Source organism: Sturnira hondurensis, unplaced genomic scaffold, assembly GCF_014824575.4.
Source record: "Sturnira hondurensis isolate 20B ecotype Veracruz unplaced genomic scaffold, ASM1482457v3 Scaffold0007406, whole genome shotgun sequence".
NCBI classification, from domain to species: Eukaryota; Metazoa; Chordata; class Mammalia; order Chiroptera; family Phyllostomidae; genus Sturnira; species Sturnira hondurensis.
The window spans coordinates 17,395,461-17,410,943 of record NW_028080037.1 but is presented as its reverse complement, the minus strand read 5'-3'; the positions used below and the strand labels follow the sequence as shown (position 1 = coordinate 17,410,943).

The 15,483-nt window shown below is 51.9% G+C and overlaps 1 protein-coding gene across 4 annotated transcripts in view; it reads right to left on the bottom strand.

Moving 5' to 3' along the window:
• Nucleotides 1-173: 173 nt before the first annotated feature.
• LIMK2 (LIM domain kinase 2) overlaps nt 174-15,483 on the bottom strand; it is a 55,772-nt gene continuing 40,462 nt past the window's right edge. For all 4 annotated transcript variants that reach the window (XM_037052548.1, XM_037052547.1, XM_037052549.1 and 1 more), the window contains 11 exons: nt 15,138-15,243; nt 14,579-14,775; nt 12,035-12,221; nt 11,117-11,203; nt 10,295-10,426; nt 9,995-10,051; nt 7,815-7,880; nt 6,796-6,970; nt 6,018-6,073; nt 4,363-4,520; nt 174-1,889 (listed from right to left, as the gene is read on the bottom strand). In XM_037052548.1, the coding sequence (XP_036908443.1) occupies nt 1,745-1,889; nt 4,363-4,520; nt 6,018-6,073; nt 6,796-6,970; nt 7,815-7,880; nt 9,995-10,051; nt 10,295-10,426; nt 11,117-11,203; nt 12,035-12,221; nt 14,579-14,775; nt 15,138-15,243 (1,366 nt within the window). In that variant the 3' untranslated portion in view covers nt 174-1,744. The remainder of the gene's footprint in view (nt 1,890-4,362; nt 4,521-6,017; nt 6,074-6,795; nt 6,971-7,814; nt 7,881-9,994; nt 10,052-10,294; nt 10,427-11,116; nt 11,204-12,034; nt 12,222-14,578; nt 14,776-15,137; nt 15,244-15,483) is intronic.

Here is a 15,483-nt window from a genome sequence, read left to right as displayed (position 1 = left end):
AGAGCGGGTTGGTGGCTACATAAGGAAGGGGGATGGGAATTAGGGAGCATGAGAACTTCCTGCTGTGGGGAGTCAGCAGGAAGGGAGGCCTTGCACTTCCTGGCAGACGGGCCAGCAGTCGCTCCATGTGTCTCCCTGAGCCAGACCCCAAGTCACTTTTCACTCTCGGTTACATTAACTGCTTAATTTATTTGGTCTGCTCAATGGTCCAACTTGGGCCCACCACTCCCACGTACGCTGGGGACAGCTGAGGCACAACCAGCCACATGGTGCTGACCTTGCTGCCTCTGCAAGCCCAGGGCTCAAACCCCACAAGCTTGCACACTCCACACATAAGTATGGTCTACACAGCATAGCTAGAGATGACAGCTAATCCCACAACTCATCAGGTCTATAAACAGTATTTCACATGTTACCCGACAGAACAAGATAGTATTAACAGCAACCACTCTCCCAAATCATTCCCACCCACCTACTCCCTCCCACCCCCAATACAACCACCACACGCCGCAGTAATATCCCAAATCCATTCCCAATTTGTTAAATACGGCCCAAGCTCACAGATGCTTAGGAAGAGGCAAATCTATTTGTGTTGAGTCCCTGGAGATTTGGGAGTCAAGGTAGAGGGCACCCCCAGAGTTTTTCTGCACCCACGGCTGTGGCTCAGGAGGCTGCAGCCAGGAGCTAGTGGTGTGGGCCAGCCGGCAGGTGAAGCAGAAGCCAGATGGCCCAGCTCAGGGAGGTGTCTCTCCTAGCATCTAAGCTCTGGGACTCTTGCCTCCACCTCTTCCCACCCAAGCTGGTACCTGGACCAGGGACAGGGAAGGGTGAGGAGTGGTTCCCCCAAGGCCAGGAGACTGCTGAGATTCCCACTCCCCTAGCCTTATACACTGGGCCTGCAACAAGCCATACCATCCCCCAGCACTCATCTATGTCTAGGCAAAGTGTCTCAAGCTTCTGACTGAGGTGCCCACCGGGATATGAGTGACAGCAGCCAGGGTATGGGCTGTCTAGAGGGCAGGGCCTCTTTCCAGTCCCGAGCCTCCTCCTGCACTGTGGGTGGCTTCTTGTTCGGGCAGAAAGGGTGCCAACCCAGAGATTCTCAGCCCGCCTCCAGCAGTATTGTTGGAGAGCACAAGGTGCACACTGCCCCCGACCCTGATGTGGGCTGGGAGGGGAACAGAAACCAGCCCTTCCCCCGACTCCTGGCCAGCTCCACCACAAGTTAAGGGACTCTTCAAACCCTACTTCCCCGCCCCGCCCAGGGGAGGGCAGCACATGGAGCAGAAGGAGGGTAGCACCACTGTCATTTCACATCCTTGGATTGCGGCCTGGCCACCAGTCTTTCTCTCAGCCACACCACCACTCGAAGTCCTCCTGTCCTCAGCTGGACCAGACACTCTGGAGCCCAGGGGCCAATTCACCCTGGAATCTCGCCCAGCAGGTCCAGATCACACTGACTAGCCCGGAATCCCGGAATCCCAGGGAGTTCCTGAATGGTCATGAGTAACAGACTCCTCCTGGCCCAGAAGCCAGGCTTTTTTTTCTTCTTCACAGCTTTCAGGCGAGTGTTGGATTGATAGACAGTAACCAGGTCCCAAAACTTGTGGAGATGCACTTCCCTGGTGCTGCGCCCGCTCGCCTCCTGGGGAGGTAGTAGGGATGGCTTGTTCTGCTTCTAAACAAGGTGCCAATCCACAGGAAGCCAGGAGGGCCCTGCCCACAGCAGGGGGTTGGGCCAGGGCTAGGGGGGCGAGTCCCGTGTCAGGCCATACTGCATGCTCACAGTGTGGTCCAGCTCCTCCAGCTCTGCAGGCAGTGGGATGCCCAGCTCCCCCAGGTACAGAGAGAGGGCCTCAAAGGAGTCCTCCAGTTTTGAGAATGCCGGCCTAGAAAAAGATGGGGTGAAATAGGTAAAATGTGGGTAGGATCATGGGGTGGTGCAGAAGGTCCCCAGGCATGTGACTTAACCACTTCCTAGGTGTATGACCTTGGGCAAGTCCCTTAACCAGTGCCTCTATGGGAAATAGCTTTGCTGTAAAGATAGATTACAGATAACACTCCTTACAGATAACACTGTAAGGAGGTTGGCATGGTCCGGGGGTTGGTTTAAGAATAAGCCCTGGCTGGTGTAGCTCAGTGGATTGAGCACGGGCCTGTGAAGCAAAGGGTTGCAGGCCAGGTCCCCAGTAGGGGACACATGAGAGGCAACCACACATTGATGTTTCTCTCCCACTCTTTCTCCTTCCCGTCACCTCTCTCTAAAAANGATCATGGGGTGGTGCAGAAGGTCCCCAGGCATGTGACTTAACCACTTCCTAGGTGTATGACCTCGGGCAAGTCCCTTAACCAGTGCCTCTATGGGAAATAGCTTTGCTGTAAAGATAGATTACAGATAACACTGTAAGGAGGTTGGCATGGTCCGGGGGTTGGTTTAAGAATAAGCCCTGGCTGGTGTAGCTCAGTGGACTGAGCACGGGCCTGTGAAGCAAAGGGTTGCAGGCCAGGTCCCCAGTAGGGGACACATGAGAGGCAACCACACATTGATGTTTCCCACTCTTTCTCCTTCCCGTCACCTCTCTCTAAAAATAAATAAATAAAATATTTTAAAAAAAGAATACAAGTCCAAGAGTACAAAAAGCTCCTCCCATGTCTGGGAGACAAAGCAATCATCGAGGGTGGGACTGGACGAAGGGCCTTTCTAAAAGATCCCTTCTGGTCCTCGGACTGTTTCCACATCAGTGGGTCTGCCCAGGAAAGGGCCTGTCAGAGGCTCGGCACCCTTCCCAAGGAGGAAGCCCACAGTGGGGTCCTGGTGCTGTGGCAGTAACTGAGGTGCCCTGGGGCCCTAAGACATCTCAGGCTTATTCCATGTTTTTACTTAAACATCTTCACCTTCTCAGCCCACTCTGAGCGCTGCATGTAAGTTTACAACTCGTATCCCAAACGACTGTCTGTCCTCAGCCGGACCCTTGGTGCGTAGCACTTGTCCCCTTCCAAAGCTCAGTCCGGTTTATTCCCCTCGCCAGACCACGAGTCCCAGAGGGCAGGGCAGGTTTTGGTCACCGCTGTCTCCCAAGGGCAGGATCTGGCATGTGGCAGGCACTCAGCAGACATTTTTGAATGAATTCAAGACAGACATTTAGAATGACTGTCTCGAGAAAAGGGGCATTACCGAACAGATACCATGTAAATTCACATTTTTCCTCACGCTCTTACTCAGGTGTAGTAAAGGATTGTGGTCCTTTGGCCCCTGAAGGAACAAGACCTGGAGCCCCCCACCAGCCAGTCCCGACTCCACACTGGACCTTAGGGAGTCATTTAAAAATAAAGATTACGTGCCTGCTGGTTACCTTGGGGAGACGGAGCTAGGGAGTGAGGAACGTGTCGAGGGCACATTGATTAGTAGATTACAGAAGACGTGTAGTTCCTGTGCCAGGTATTTCAGAAATGTTTGACTTTGTTTTTTCAAAGAAACATGATTTTTGATAGCAGGAAAAAAAAAGCACAAAATTCTAGTTTTGTAATGCCCAAACTTGAAAGGACCTGGGGAAACTTTGGTAATAATTAAAGATATAACCTGAGAAAATTAAGGTAATTTTTTTTTCCTCACCCATTTTTTTTTTCATTGCTTTTTAAGAGAGAAAAAAGAAAGAGAGAGAAAAAAAAAACGATGTGAAAAAAGAACATCACCTGGCTGCCCTCTCCCACGTGCCCCAGTTGGGGATTGAACCCATAGCTTTTTGGTCAGGAACCACACTTGAACCAACTGAGCCATGATGGCCAGGGCTACAGTGATTTTAAAAAGATTTCTTTAAAGGAGGAAGTTAGTTAAATGCATGAAGATGCTCACTGTAGTAACACTTATTGTAAAGAGAAAATGGAAAAACCTGAACATCTCTCTACATTATGTATATTATATGTTCAGGGAGCCTCTTAATAGAATTTCATGTAGTAAATGGAATTTCATGTAGTTAACAGAAATAATAAATAGGGAGGCTGGATGGTAACAAGGAAAATCAGGGCAAAATATAAAATTTTCCTCTATTTGAGGTCAGAATCTAAAAAGTGTATAGATGGACATGGACAGGGGAATATGGAGACATGAAAACACTGAATTTGTTAGAATGGTATAGGTTTGGGTGAATTCTGTTACAGTTTCTTTTAATGGCTGTATCTCTGTTATACCCAGGACACTAGCCACTATGCCCCTTGTCCCCCACCCCCAACCTGGCAGGTCAGAGTTTGGGGCACCTCGAGTGGTTGACAGCCACATCTTTGAGCTCAAGGCTTCTGCCACCCCTATGCCTGGGAAGGGTTTGGGGACAGCCAAAGGCTAGGGGACAGGGGTGGGATACCAACCTGCTCTCGGGCTCCAGTTTGCAGCAGATAGTGGCCAGGGGGAAGAAGGCTGGGGGGCAGTCTGTAGGGACAAACTTCTCCCAGAAAAGCTTCACGTTGAGGCCAAAGTCCAGTGTTCGGGGCAGGCAATCAGGGTCTGCATACACCTGCCCGATGATCTGCAGGGGACAAGACGACTGGTCAGAGACTGGAGAGTGCGGCCACAGAGTAGGGGAGAGGGACGCTGGTTTGTGAACAGGAAGGACGGGCAGAAGAAGATGAAACTGAGGTTAAAGAGCTGTCCCCCTAACCCTGACTCTCAAAATCTTGCTAATACAGACCTGTCTTTGAGAGTCTGATTATTGAGGAGAATTTCTTTTTAAATAAGAGGAAGTTTCTTTAGAAAGCCACAGAGATAGAAGTAAGTGGTAGAAGAATGGGCTCAGGAAATGAGTTACAGAAACCAAAGTAGGGCCCTTGGAACGTACCCAGGAGGTAATGGTAACATTTGGGGGCAGGGGGGGTGGGGGGGAGGCACGGTATGCTCCTGAGAGGGAGAGGACACTGAGAAGGGTTTTGAAGATGAGGGTTTTGAAGAGGTCTTCTGCTACTGTCCCAGAAGCGCAACATTCCAGACCTGGAGGCGCAGCTCGGCCCACTCGGCCCCACAGTGCCCCCCGTGTCGGTGTTCCCTGCCAGTGCTCAGGCCCTATGCAGTGCGGTGTTAGGCCTGACTCATGCCTGAGACCCTTTGGTGCCAGCCTAGTGCTTTGTACACAGTAGGTGCTCAACTGCCTTCTATGAAAGAAAAAAATTTTTTTTAAAGATTTTACTTATTGATTTTTAGAGCTAAGCAAAGGGAGGGAGAAAAAGAGGGAGAGAAACATGGATAGGTTGCCTCTCCCATGCTCTCAACTAAGGACCTAGTCTACAACCCAGGCATGTGCCCTGACTGGGAATCAAACTGGCAACCTTTGGATTTGCAGACTGGTACTCAAGAGAAACTGGAAAAACCTGAACATCTCTCTACATTATGTACATCTCTCAATCCACTGAGCCACACCAGCCAGGGCAAGAAAACAATTTTTAAAAGAATCTTTCTTCGTTATTCCAATCACCACTTGTCTCTCCTCTGCCACTCACCATTTACAAAAATTACAGAAACCTCTGAATGTACATGTTCAACTAAAGGCTTGAGATAGACTGAGCTAAGCTCCTGAGGGCAGGAATGTTTCCAAGACTCATTCTGTACCCACAGTGCCTAGCAACGTGCTAGGTGGGCTGGCACTTCCTGGAGTGGCTACTTCCATTTCCAGGCTGAGGGCAGAGACACCTCTAGGGCCTGGGAAGGGGAAAGGTTGCTTCTGGCCAGAGAGCCACCTGAACAATCGCCTGACTTTCCTAGTCTCACCTGCCCCATACTGATCCTGTGGCTCAGAGCAAGGCATTTCCCCTTTCTGAGACCGTTTCCTCACCTGGAAAAACCCTACTGCGTCCTTCTCATGGGACCCATGAGGCTCAGTTGTGTTAACAGATGTGCGATAAACTGTTCAGCCCTAAATGTGTGTTGATTTTACTGTGAGTTACTCATCTTGAGGAGGAGGAACGCCAGTTCTGAGGCAGGGCAGAGCTGCTAGGCCTGCTGCCTCAGGCCGTGTCTACATGAGACAGCTCACCTCGCAGAGAACGATCCCGAAAGAGAAGACATCCACCGTCTCATCGTAGCTCTTTCCTTGGGGAACAAAGGAGAGCTGGCTGTTAGGTTTGGTCCCTTACCGGCTCTGCTCTGAGTCCAGGGCCAAGTCAGGCCACAGCCAAGAACCAAGACTAGAACAGGATCTGTGGGGATGCTCCGAAGGCTTTTCACCCGACAATCACCTTTCCTCAGCCCCAGACAGGCTGCACAGATAAAATCTTATAAAACAACAGTGCCTGTGATGAAACTGCACGGAACGGTGAAAGGAAAATGGACCAGGGTTCATGCTCCTGGCCAAACCACAGAACTGCTCTGGGCCTGAGATTCCAAAAAGGGTTCTATCAGACTATTTGAGGCCTCACAACCTTATGGGGTTCCAGAGTTCCAGCCAGCATCTCTGGCTGGTTTGAGCATTATCCACAAGAGGGCACCACACTTCAGTTCTCAGCATGGAGAGAGACTAAAGGCTAGAGCTCAAGGAACAAGGAGCCTGAGCTCTTACCTACCCTTGGGGCATAAAGGCCACAGTCAGACTTTCCCTAAGCCTTGGGTGGAACCAGCAGGTAGTAGGCCTGAACTCAGGGACAAAGGAGTTTATGCTGCCCAGTCTGGCGAGGGATAAAAATCATGCAGCCTTCAGCTCTGTGTCCTTGGCCTTACGCTTCACAGGCCTCCCTGGAGTTCCCAGAGCTCTCTGCTGCAAGATGTGGCCCCCGACTCCCCTCTGGAGCATGTCCCCTCAGGGCACCAGGACTCACCGTTCAGCATCTCAGGGGCCATCCAGTAGGGGTTTCCCACGACCGTGTAGCGCTTCTTGCGGTCATTTTTGCGCAGGGTACGTTTCTTGGTGGTGGCCTTCTCCACTGGGGGCTTTTTCCTCTCCTCTACTATGAGCCGTGACAGCCCAAAGTCTGCCACCACCACAGTCTTGTCCTGGCAGGACAAAGGCCAGGTCAGGACTTGGTGGGGACATTTCCAAGAGAAGCCATTGATAACAGGAGAGAAGACATGTAGCGAAGCAGAGTGAGACAGCTGCAGTTCTCTGACTGCCAAGGCTCAGCCTGTGTGTTCTGTCTGGTGTTTCCACACAGCAGAGGCCCGGACCTGGGGGTGTTCATGGCCTGCAGGGGTACGGCCCTGAGACCTAGAGAGTGGAACTCAAGGCAGTTCAGGGCGTTTTTTTTGTTTTATTTGTTCCCCATCCTGTCTTGTTCCCCGGGAGATTTAAGGTGATGGCTAGAATCAGGATAAGACCAAAAAAGACAAGGTGGAAGCAGTCAGTGGGTACTTGGGGGAGATAAGCTCTTCAAATAGCTACCCGACAGTCACATGGAAAAGGGATTACGATTGTTTGGTGTGGGTCCAGAGGGTGAAGCCAGGGCAATGTAGTGGACACTCAGGAAGCCAGAATGCAAGTCAAAAGGAGGAATAACGTTGTAAGAACCAGAGCTGACTGGCCAGTGGGAGGAATACAGGCCCCAACCCAGTCACTGTAGATCTACTAGTGCTGTGGCCTCAGGTGCCAGAGACATAAAATGGGGTCCACCGAGAGCTGCTCTACGGGACCATCATGGGGCAAAACCAGGGAAAGCCGGAATTGTATCTGCAAGTGTCTGGGAGCCTAGGAGACAGAGGAGGGCATCAGAGGCAGAGGAAAAAGCCAGACAGGAGCCCTAGGCATTATCTCCGTCTAACGCAACAAGGGACAGTCAGTCTCCCTTGTGACAAGGAAGCCCCGCGGGCGGGCCCCGGGGAGGCCCAGCCAGGTGAGACATACCAGCTTGATGAGGCAGTTGTGTGAGTTCAGATCCCGGTGGATGATGCACATGGAATGCAAATAGGCCTAGAACAGAATTAGGAGCTGAGGCCAACGGCCAGTCAATTAACCAAACGCTGACTCTGAATTTGCGCCATAGAACGGGCTCTTCTTCCAGGCCATCCTCAAATCAGCTTCAGAACCCAACCTGGACCCCAAAGCCCAGGTCCTCCTGCTGTCACTCTCTTGTCCCAACACCACAGGAAAGCCAAAGGCCCCCTCGGCCCCCTCTCTCCCTGCTGCCATCTCCTGCCCACCCTTTGTTCATTGATCCCAACCCAGTGGCTGCTCTCAGCCCTCACTGCATTCTCATGCAGTCTCTAACTTTACTGGGCACCAGCCCTTGCATGCGCTCTCCCCATTTACTTACATCCAGGGCCTCTGAAGTGAGCACCCCCAGTGCACTGCTCCTAGCCCCTCCTCCCAACCTCTGGCTTCAGCTACCTGGATCCTTCTTGCCTGTGACAGGCGAGTAAGTGATCTCCTCCTGGACCAGCAGGCTCTAGATTCCTGACGTTCCCCTCCCCTGAGATGTGGCACCCTCCGTGCTCTCTGTCTACACTTTAACCTCTTTCTCTTCCCATCCAAATGTTTCCAGATAAATCCATTTGCTATTTTCCCCCTCTAGGCCTGCATCTCTGGCTCTTGTCACTCTCTGAAGCCACTTACTTTTCCTTCCCTCCTCTCCCCCAGCCAATATGGAAGGAGTCATGCCCCCCTGCAATACTGCTTCCATCCCCTAGGCTGCTAGGGCCACTCACACCCAGGGGGCTCTTCCTGAACTGCTGTAGCTTGTGACCTGCCCATCCCCACCTCAAAGGCAGCCCACACCTCGCCCATGCTCCCATCATCTGAGACTCCTGTGTGCTGCTTCTCCTTCCAGCTTCCTCAACATCAGCCTTTCTCAAAGCCATTTTCTCTTCATGTGCTGACTCCCACAAACCACACAGCAGCCTCAGCAGACACCTATCCTAGCTCTTCCCAAACGTGTTTCCCAAGCATGTCTGGTAAATGACACCAACCTTTCTCTGGGTACCTCAAGCCGCCTGCAATTCCTCCTCCCCTTCACCTGTTCCCTCACTGCCAACCCGCCTTTCCATTCTGACTCTGCCCTCTCTCCCAGTCTCCTGTCGCCCTAGCCATACCCCAACTCAGAAACCTGAAATATTTCATTACGCACGCCCCCACCCCCAACCAGGTCTCCCTGCCCCGAGTTCTCCCAATTCCACCCCAACCTACTGACCACACCAGACTCATCCACAAAAAAGCAGCTCTGGCCACAAAACTTACTTGCTTAAAAATCTACATCTGTCTTTTGGCTTCCTAAGTGAAGGCCACACTCCTTAGCTTGAAATACAGGGAACTTAATGTACCCCTAAGACTAATCTTGTCTTCACAGTCCCAACATGAAGAGCAGTGATTAAAATCTCAGGCCTGACTAGCCCAAGCTCCTAGCTCTGCCCCTTTCTGGCCTCAGCATCTCGTCTAGAAGCCAGGGCTGTCATGAGGAATAAACAGGCATGTGCATTTATTCCCTCAGCTCGTGCCTGGCACACAGAAAGCACTCAACAACGGTCCATCACTGCTATCATCGGTATCATTCTTCCCAAGTAAAACAGATTGTTCCTTCCTCTCTCCTCCCAGGTCTTAGCTGTTATCATCTCCTTAACCTTGGGGGCCTCTATGCCAAAAGGAACTTTTATCCAGTTCTGATCTATCCTTCGGGGCCTCTTTCTCTTCCCATCCAAATGTTTCCAGATAAATCCATGCGTTCACTAGAACGCATTTCCCCTTTCTCAGATTTCCTAGGCAGTGAGGTTCTCTGCTTGCTCCAAGTGCCCTCAGTACCTGGACACCTCTGTGCAGCAAGGCCAGGCCACCTTGTGCTACTCTGCTTCTCCAGTGTGCCTTGCTCATGTCCTGTTTGCCCTTGAACACTTGGATTCTTTGAGAGTCGGGTTGTTAGCTGAGAACAGCCATTTGGGGTCAATTTCACTGGCACACAGAAAAGCTCAGTACAGAGCTGCCCAGGCCACAACCTGCCTTCCAGTGCGTCAGCAATCCTTGCATCTCTCCTGACTGCCGCCCCAACTGCCCCTCCTCTGCCAACCCACTGGGGCAAGGTTATTGCCAAGACTCACCATTCCAGAGGCGATGCCTTTGGCAAACCTGACCTTCTGCTGCCAGGGCAACGGGTCCTACAGGATGAGGGAATGTCCGTCAGAGGCTGTTGGGCCCTGTCCCATTCATGGTCCAGGCCTCACAGGTCACCATGGTCTGCCAGTGAACCTTCTCTGCCTGTGCCCAGTCCCACCCATCATGGCCCTCCGAAGGCAAAGCAGTGTGTCTCCTTGGCTATCATGGTTCAGGGTAGTGGTGGCACAGGTGTCCCGCTGACAACCCACCAAAGCTCTCAGGGACCATGGAGGTGGTATGCTCACCACACTGCGCACAAAGTCCTTCAATGTGCCCCCCTCAATGTACTCTGTCAGCAGGTTCAACTTCTTGTCCTTGTATAGCACGCCAATGAACTTGAGCACATTGGGGTGGTCCAGGCTGCGCATCACCTTCACCTGGGGGTAGGGAAGGCCAAGGAGGGTGAGCAGCTCCCATTATATTTTCCTCACCCCTTCCTTCCCTCTAGGAGTCAGCTTGATTGGCGTTACCTGCATCTCCTACCTCCTATCTTAAGTGATAGGGAAGAATACTTCTGCATAGTTGGGGAGGGCCCCGTGGGTCTTACCCTCAGGATCTTGTCTTACTAGGAATTACATGTGGGTGGGGGGGGTGTGGTTAGAGTGGGAGGGTCCAAGGGTGAACAGAGGCCTGGAGGGCAGCACCTGGACCACAGGTGTACCCAGCTGAATTAATGGAGCAACTTAGGAAAGGCAATGGGAACTGGAAATGCTCAAGGGATGTCAATTCTCTGGGAGGTCCCACTCTAGGCTCCCTCAGCAGGGTGTTTACCATCTAGTTGCACTAAATGGTTTGTTCTCATGTCCATCACCCCACTATCTGCGAGCACCTCTGAACCACACCTCATTTGTTGCTGCATCCCTTGCACCCAGTTCATGTTGTCTTTAGCTTGCACTCACTGAACAAATGACGCTATAATTCAGGCAAGGATGTTACTCTAGCGTTCTTTTCTGCTCAGCCTTTAAGAAAATGATTCCAAACTAAGTTTACTCTTGAAACCATTTTTAGTCAAGTCTTCCCTCTTCCAACAGTGACATCAAACTCCTAACTCAACCCCACCTTCTCACCTCAGTCAGAAAAGTCTTCTGTGTTTCCTCATCACACCGAATTAGCTCCTTCATGACCATCACTTTGCCCGTGGCTTTGTGTGTTACCTACAAAGAGGGTGACTGGTACAGGTGCAGAGACCAGAGGGAGTCCTGGGGAACTGTGTGAAAATCTGTGCCACTCCCCACCCCATCCCATCCCCTGGAGAACACACTGAGCCAGATCAGATGGACAGAGTTCATGTGCGGAAGCACGGCACAGGGCAACAGGAGACTCAGAGGGGAGCACACCCCCTTTCCTGGAGAGCTGGGCATGCACAGAGGAGAGGCAAGAATCCAGAAAAGGGAAGTGTGGAATGAGGCAGGAAGGGGCTGTCAAGCCAAGCAGGGGCTCTGGTTATCTGACAAGGGAGTGAGTTCCTTGGGTGAACAGAAGTCTGGGGACAGGAAGGTCAATGCCGTAGACATGCGCTAGGAGGCTGGGTGGGTTGGGGGTGAGCTCTCCAGCCCCAATGCTCCGAAAGCTGAGACACATGGCTTACCTGACCCCCCCTCCCAGCTCTCAGTAGAGGAGAAGGAGGAAAGAAAGAGAGAGAGGTTAGTCCCTGAGACTACTGTTCATCAGGGAGGCAGGAGCCACTGCCCCATGTACCCACTGTAGCATGACTAGCACTGAAGCCTCTGGGCAACCTAAAAACACCCACTGACTATAGGCAGGAGGGCCATGGGCACAGCTCATCTCAAGGGTCTCCAAGTTCACCAAGTGGCCTGGGAGGGCTGGGATGGAAGGGGTACAGCCCTCACACCATTCCCAGCAGCCAGGAAGACAGCCTGCTGTCATACAGGGTGTGAGGTGAGACCACGTAATAAAAACCCCCCAAAAGGAGGTGAGAGAGGGATGAGGGGCAGAGGAGCAGAGCAGCTGCTGCCTGTGCTTACCTTGATGGCCTGCCCAAAGAAGCCCTTCCCCAGGACCTCCCCGTGGATCAGGTCACACGGCCGGAAGATCTGCTGGGAGTAGCTGCTAGAACAGCGAAGGGATTCTGAACGGCTGATGTCACGGCTAAAGAGCAGGGGTTCCTTTGGGGAGCTGGGGCCAGGGGACTTGGAAATGCTGTTACTGCGCCTGCGGATGAGGAAAGATGGCCGTAGGGATAGGGAGGTCCTCAGAGACCTGCCAGGAAACCCTGGGAACAGGAATCTTAGGGCTACCCCGACCATTCCGATGCCTGTGGTTCAGGAGCTATGATGGGGGGAGGAGGACTCTTGTATCAGAGAGATGTGTCATTTGGGAGCTGCAGACATCAGTAGTTTATGCACAGTAAACACATATTCAGAGTGAGAACCCTGAGTACGTCTCACCTGGAATGACTGACTACATGCTACAGGCTTATAGTGCTCAACATAGGTCAGCACTGTAGATGATGGTCCACCTTCCATGTCTGCTTGATTTGAGACACCAACTGGGTCAGAGTGATAGCCTATTGCTATCCAAAAAATGACCAGATGAGATTTTGGACATTTGCACATTTGTAACTTTCTACATTTTCTAAATTTTAAAATAATAAATGCATAGTTTTTATAGCGATAAACCCATTAGGTGTATGTGTGTGTGTGTATATATATATATATATATTTAAATATTTTATTTATTTATCTTTAGAGGGGAAGGGAAGGAGAGAAGGAGAGAAATATCAGTGTATGGTTGCCGCTCATGTGTCCCCTGCTGGGAACTGGCCTGCAACCCAGGCATGTGCCCTGACTGGGAATTGAATCGTGATCATGTGGTTCACAGGCCCACGCTCAATCCACTGAGCTACACCAGCAAGGGCTAGGTTTATATTTTTTAAAGTAGCCAGTAATAGCCCTGGCTGGTATGGATCAGTGAATTGAGGGCTGGCCTGAGAACCAAAAGGTCACCAGTTCGATTCCCAGTCAGGACACATACCTGGATTGTGGGCCAGGTATCCAGCAGAGGGTATGCAAGAGGCAATAGCACATTGATGTTTCTTTCCCCCTCTTTCTTCCTCCCTTCCCCTCTTTCTAAAAATAAGTAAAATAAAATCTTAGAAGGGACAAGCTGGATGAAGCCTGTAGCACTGAAGGTGGACTGCAACCCTGCCACCTGCTCTCTGGGCATACTCCTGTTTCACCTGGGCGACCCAGAAAGGGCTGCCTGCAGCTTCCTAGCCCCTGCCTGCCTCCTGCGGAGTGTGCCGACAAAGCAAACAGGGTGAGCCACTCCGTCTTGCATGACGGCCCGCTAGATATCTGAGCCGCTCTCTGGCCACCCCCCGTCCACATCTTTCTTCTTCCAGGCCATGTGTTCTCAGGCCTTCTCTGACCTCTGGCACTGTGCCTCCACCAGTTTGCTCATGCTGATTGAGGCCAAGAGGACAGCCAGGAGTGACAGGAGCCACCTGTCGGGAGGGCCCTATTTCTTTTCTTTCTTTTTTTTTTTTTAGATTTTATTTATTTATCTTTAGAGGGGAAGGGAAGGAGAGAGGGAGAGAAATGTCAATGTATGGTTGCCTCTCGTGTGCCCCCTGCCGGGAACTGCATCCCCTGCTGGGAACTGGCCTGCAACCCAGGCATGTGCCCTGACTGGGAATCGAACTGCGATTCTCTGGTTCGCAGGCCCGCACTCAATCCACTGAGCTATATACCAGCCAGGGCCAGGGCCCTATTTCTAACAGATGCCAGCCAAGAGGGCCCTGAGTGATTTAGTCTGTTTGGGTAGGAGGGTGGATAAAGAACCTGATACCTAGTAATACTAACAATACCTCACACTGACTGAGTGCTGACCCTCTGCCGGCACTATGCTACTTTGCATCCTTTCCCACACAGAATCCTTACATAATTGGTGAGACAGCTACCTTTATCTGCAGCTCCACTTCACAGATGCAGAAGGAGGCTAGCAGAGATGATGCAATTTGTGAAGAGAGGGAGCTCAGCTCAAAGGTGCCATTATGGGTGTGCCTGCCTAAACAGCCAGTGCTCTAGACTCCTGTTCTTTCGGTCTCCCTGCTGGTGCCTGCTCTCTCTGCAAACCTGCATTTGGTTGTTGGTCCCTCAAATCATAAACAGTTTGCATGAATCTCTTGTTTTATAGTTTTCAATGTCCTTATTTATAATTATCAATCCTATCTATGCCCCCACTCCAGCCTCTGAGCCCCATACTTTTCCCACAGGCCAGGCCGCCCTTCAGGGTCCAGCATCACTGCCTCCTGTCCAGCTCAGGAGTGCAGTGGACAGTATGACCCTCTGGTATCTAAGGGGACCTTACAGACAGCTGGGTCAGATCACTCACAGGTCCTGGCTATGAACTGTGATTTCCATGAAGGGAGCTGGGTCAGCATAATCGTCATAGCCTGTGCCTGTCCAGATGGTTCCCTTCCTAACTCTGCTGGTCTCCAAAAGCCAACTCTGCCTCATCTGAGGGATAGGCATGGGACAATAGAGAACCAGGGTGAAAGGTGGCACCTTAGGGAACGTCTTCTCAGTGTCCCTTCCAGATTCTCCTTGGTGTCCAGGGGGCTGAGGGTGTGAGAGTGTCCAGCATTCTGCATGTGGGGAGAGAGCCGTGCATCCAGCCGCAGCTGGTCCAGACGCTGGGAGACGGGGTCATGTTCAATCAGGAGCTGAAGTGCCTGGCTCGTCTGGCTAATTGCATCCTCTACCTGTAACCAAGAACAGTGTAAGGCTGGCTCCCATAGGCTGTCCATCCCAGGCCACCCACTGTCAGCCCAGATGATCCAAGCACAGTGTGGCTAATGCTCAACTTGGCTAATGGTGGCTTCCCAATGTCAGTAGCCACACAGTGCCCTCTGTCTGGCATCCTATCAGCTTCCCCATCTGTCAGGCCGCCCCTGCGGCCCCAGAAACACACCAGAATGGCACAGGAGGTCATCAGTGGTCACAGGCTCAGTGGCAAGACAAAGAGATAGACTAGGAATAGGGAAAGGTAAAGACCATAGTTTGATCTCCCAGAGGGTCTGTTCCATGCCCAACCCCCACAAGACAGACTAGACACACACTCTACCTCTTCCACTCGGAGTGTGCGGACGGGGGCACCATTGATCTCCAGGATGCGGTCCCCGGGGTGGATGGCATTGCGGTTGTTGGGACTGATGTGCATCCGGTTGACCCTAGGCCAGACAAGAGTTGAAGAAGGGTGAAGGCATCCTAAAAACATGCCTGACCAATTTTACCTGTGCAGGGAAGGCTCACCAGGTCCCAGGCCCCTACTGGCCCCCCAGGCCTAGGCCACTTGCAGAGAAAGGGCATTCATCCAATGGCTTAAGCCAGAAACTTGGATGTCATCCTCCCGACTGGAGTTCCCTCACTGCCCCCAACCCTCACCATTTTGGAGAATCTTGCATTCTCTC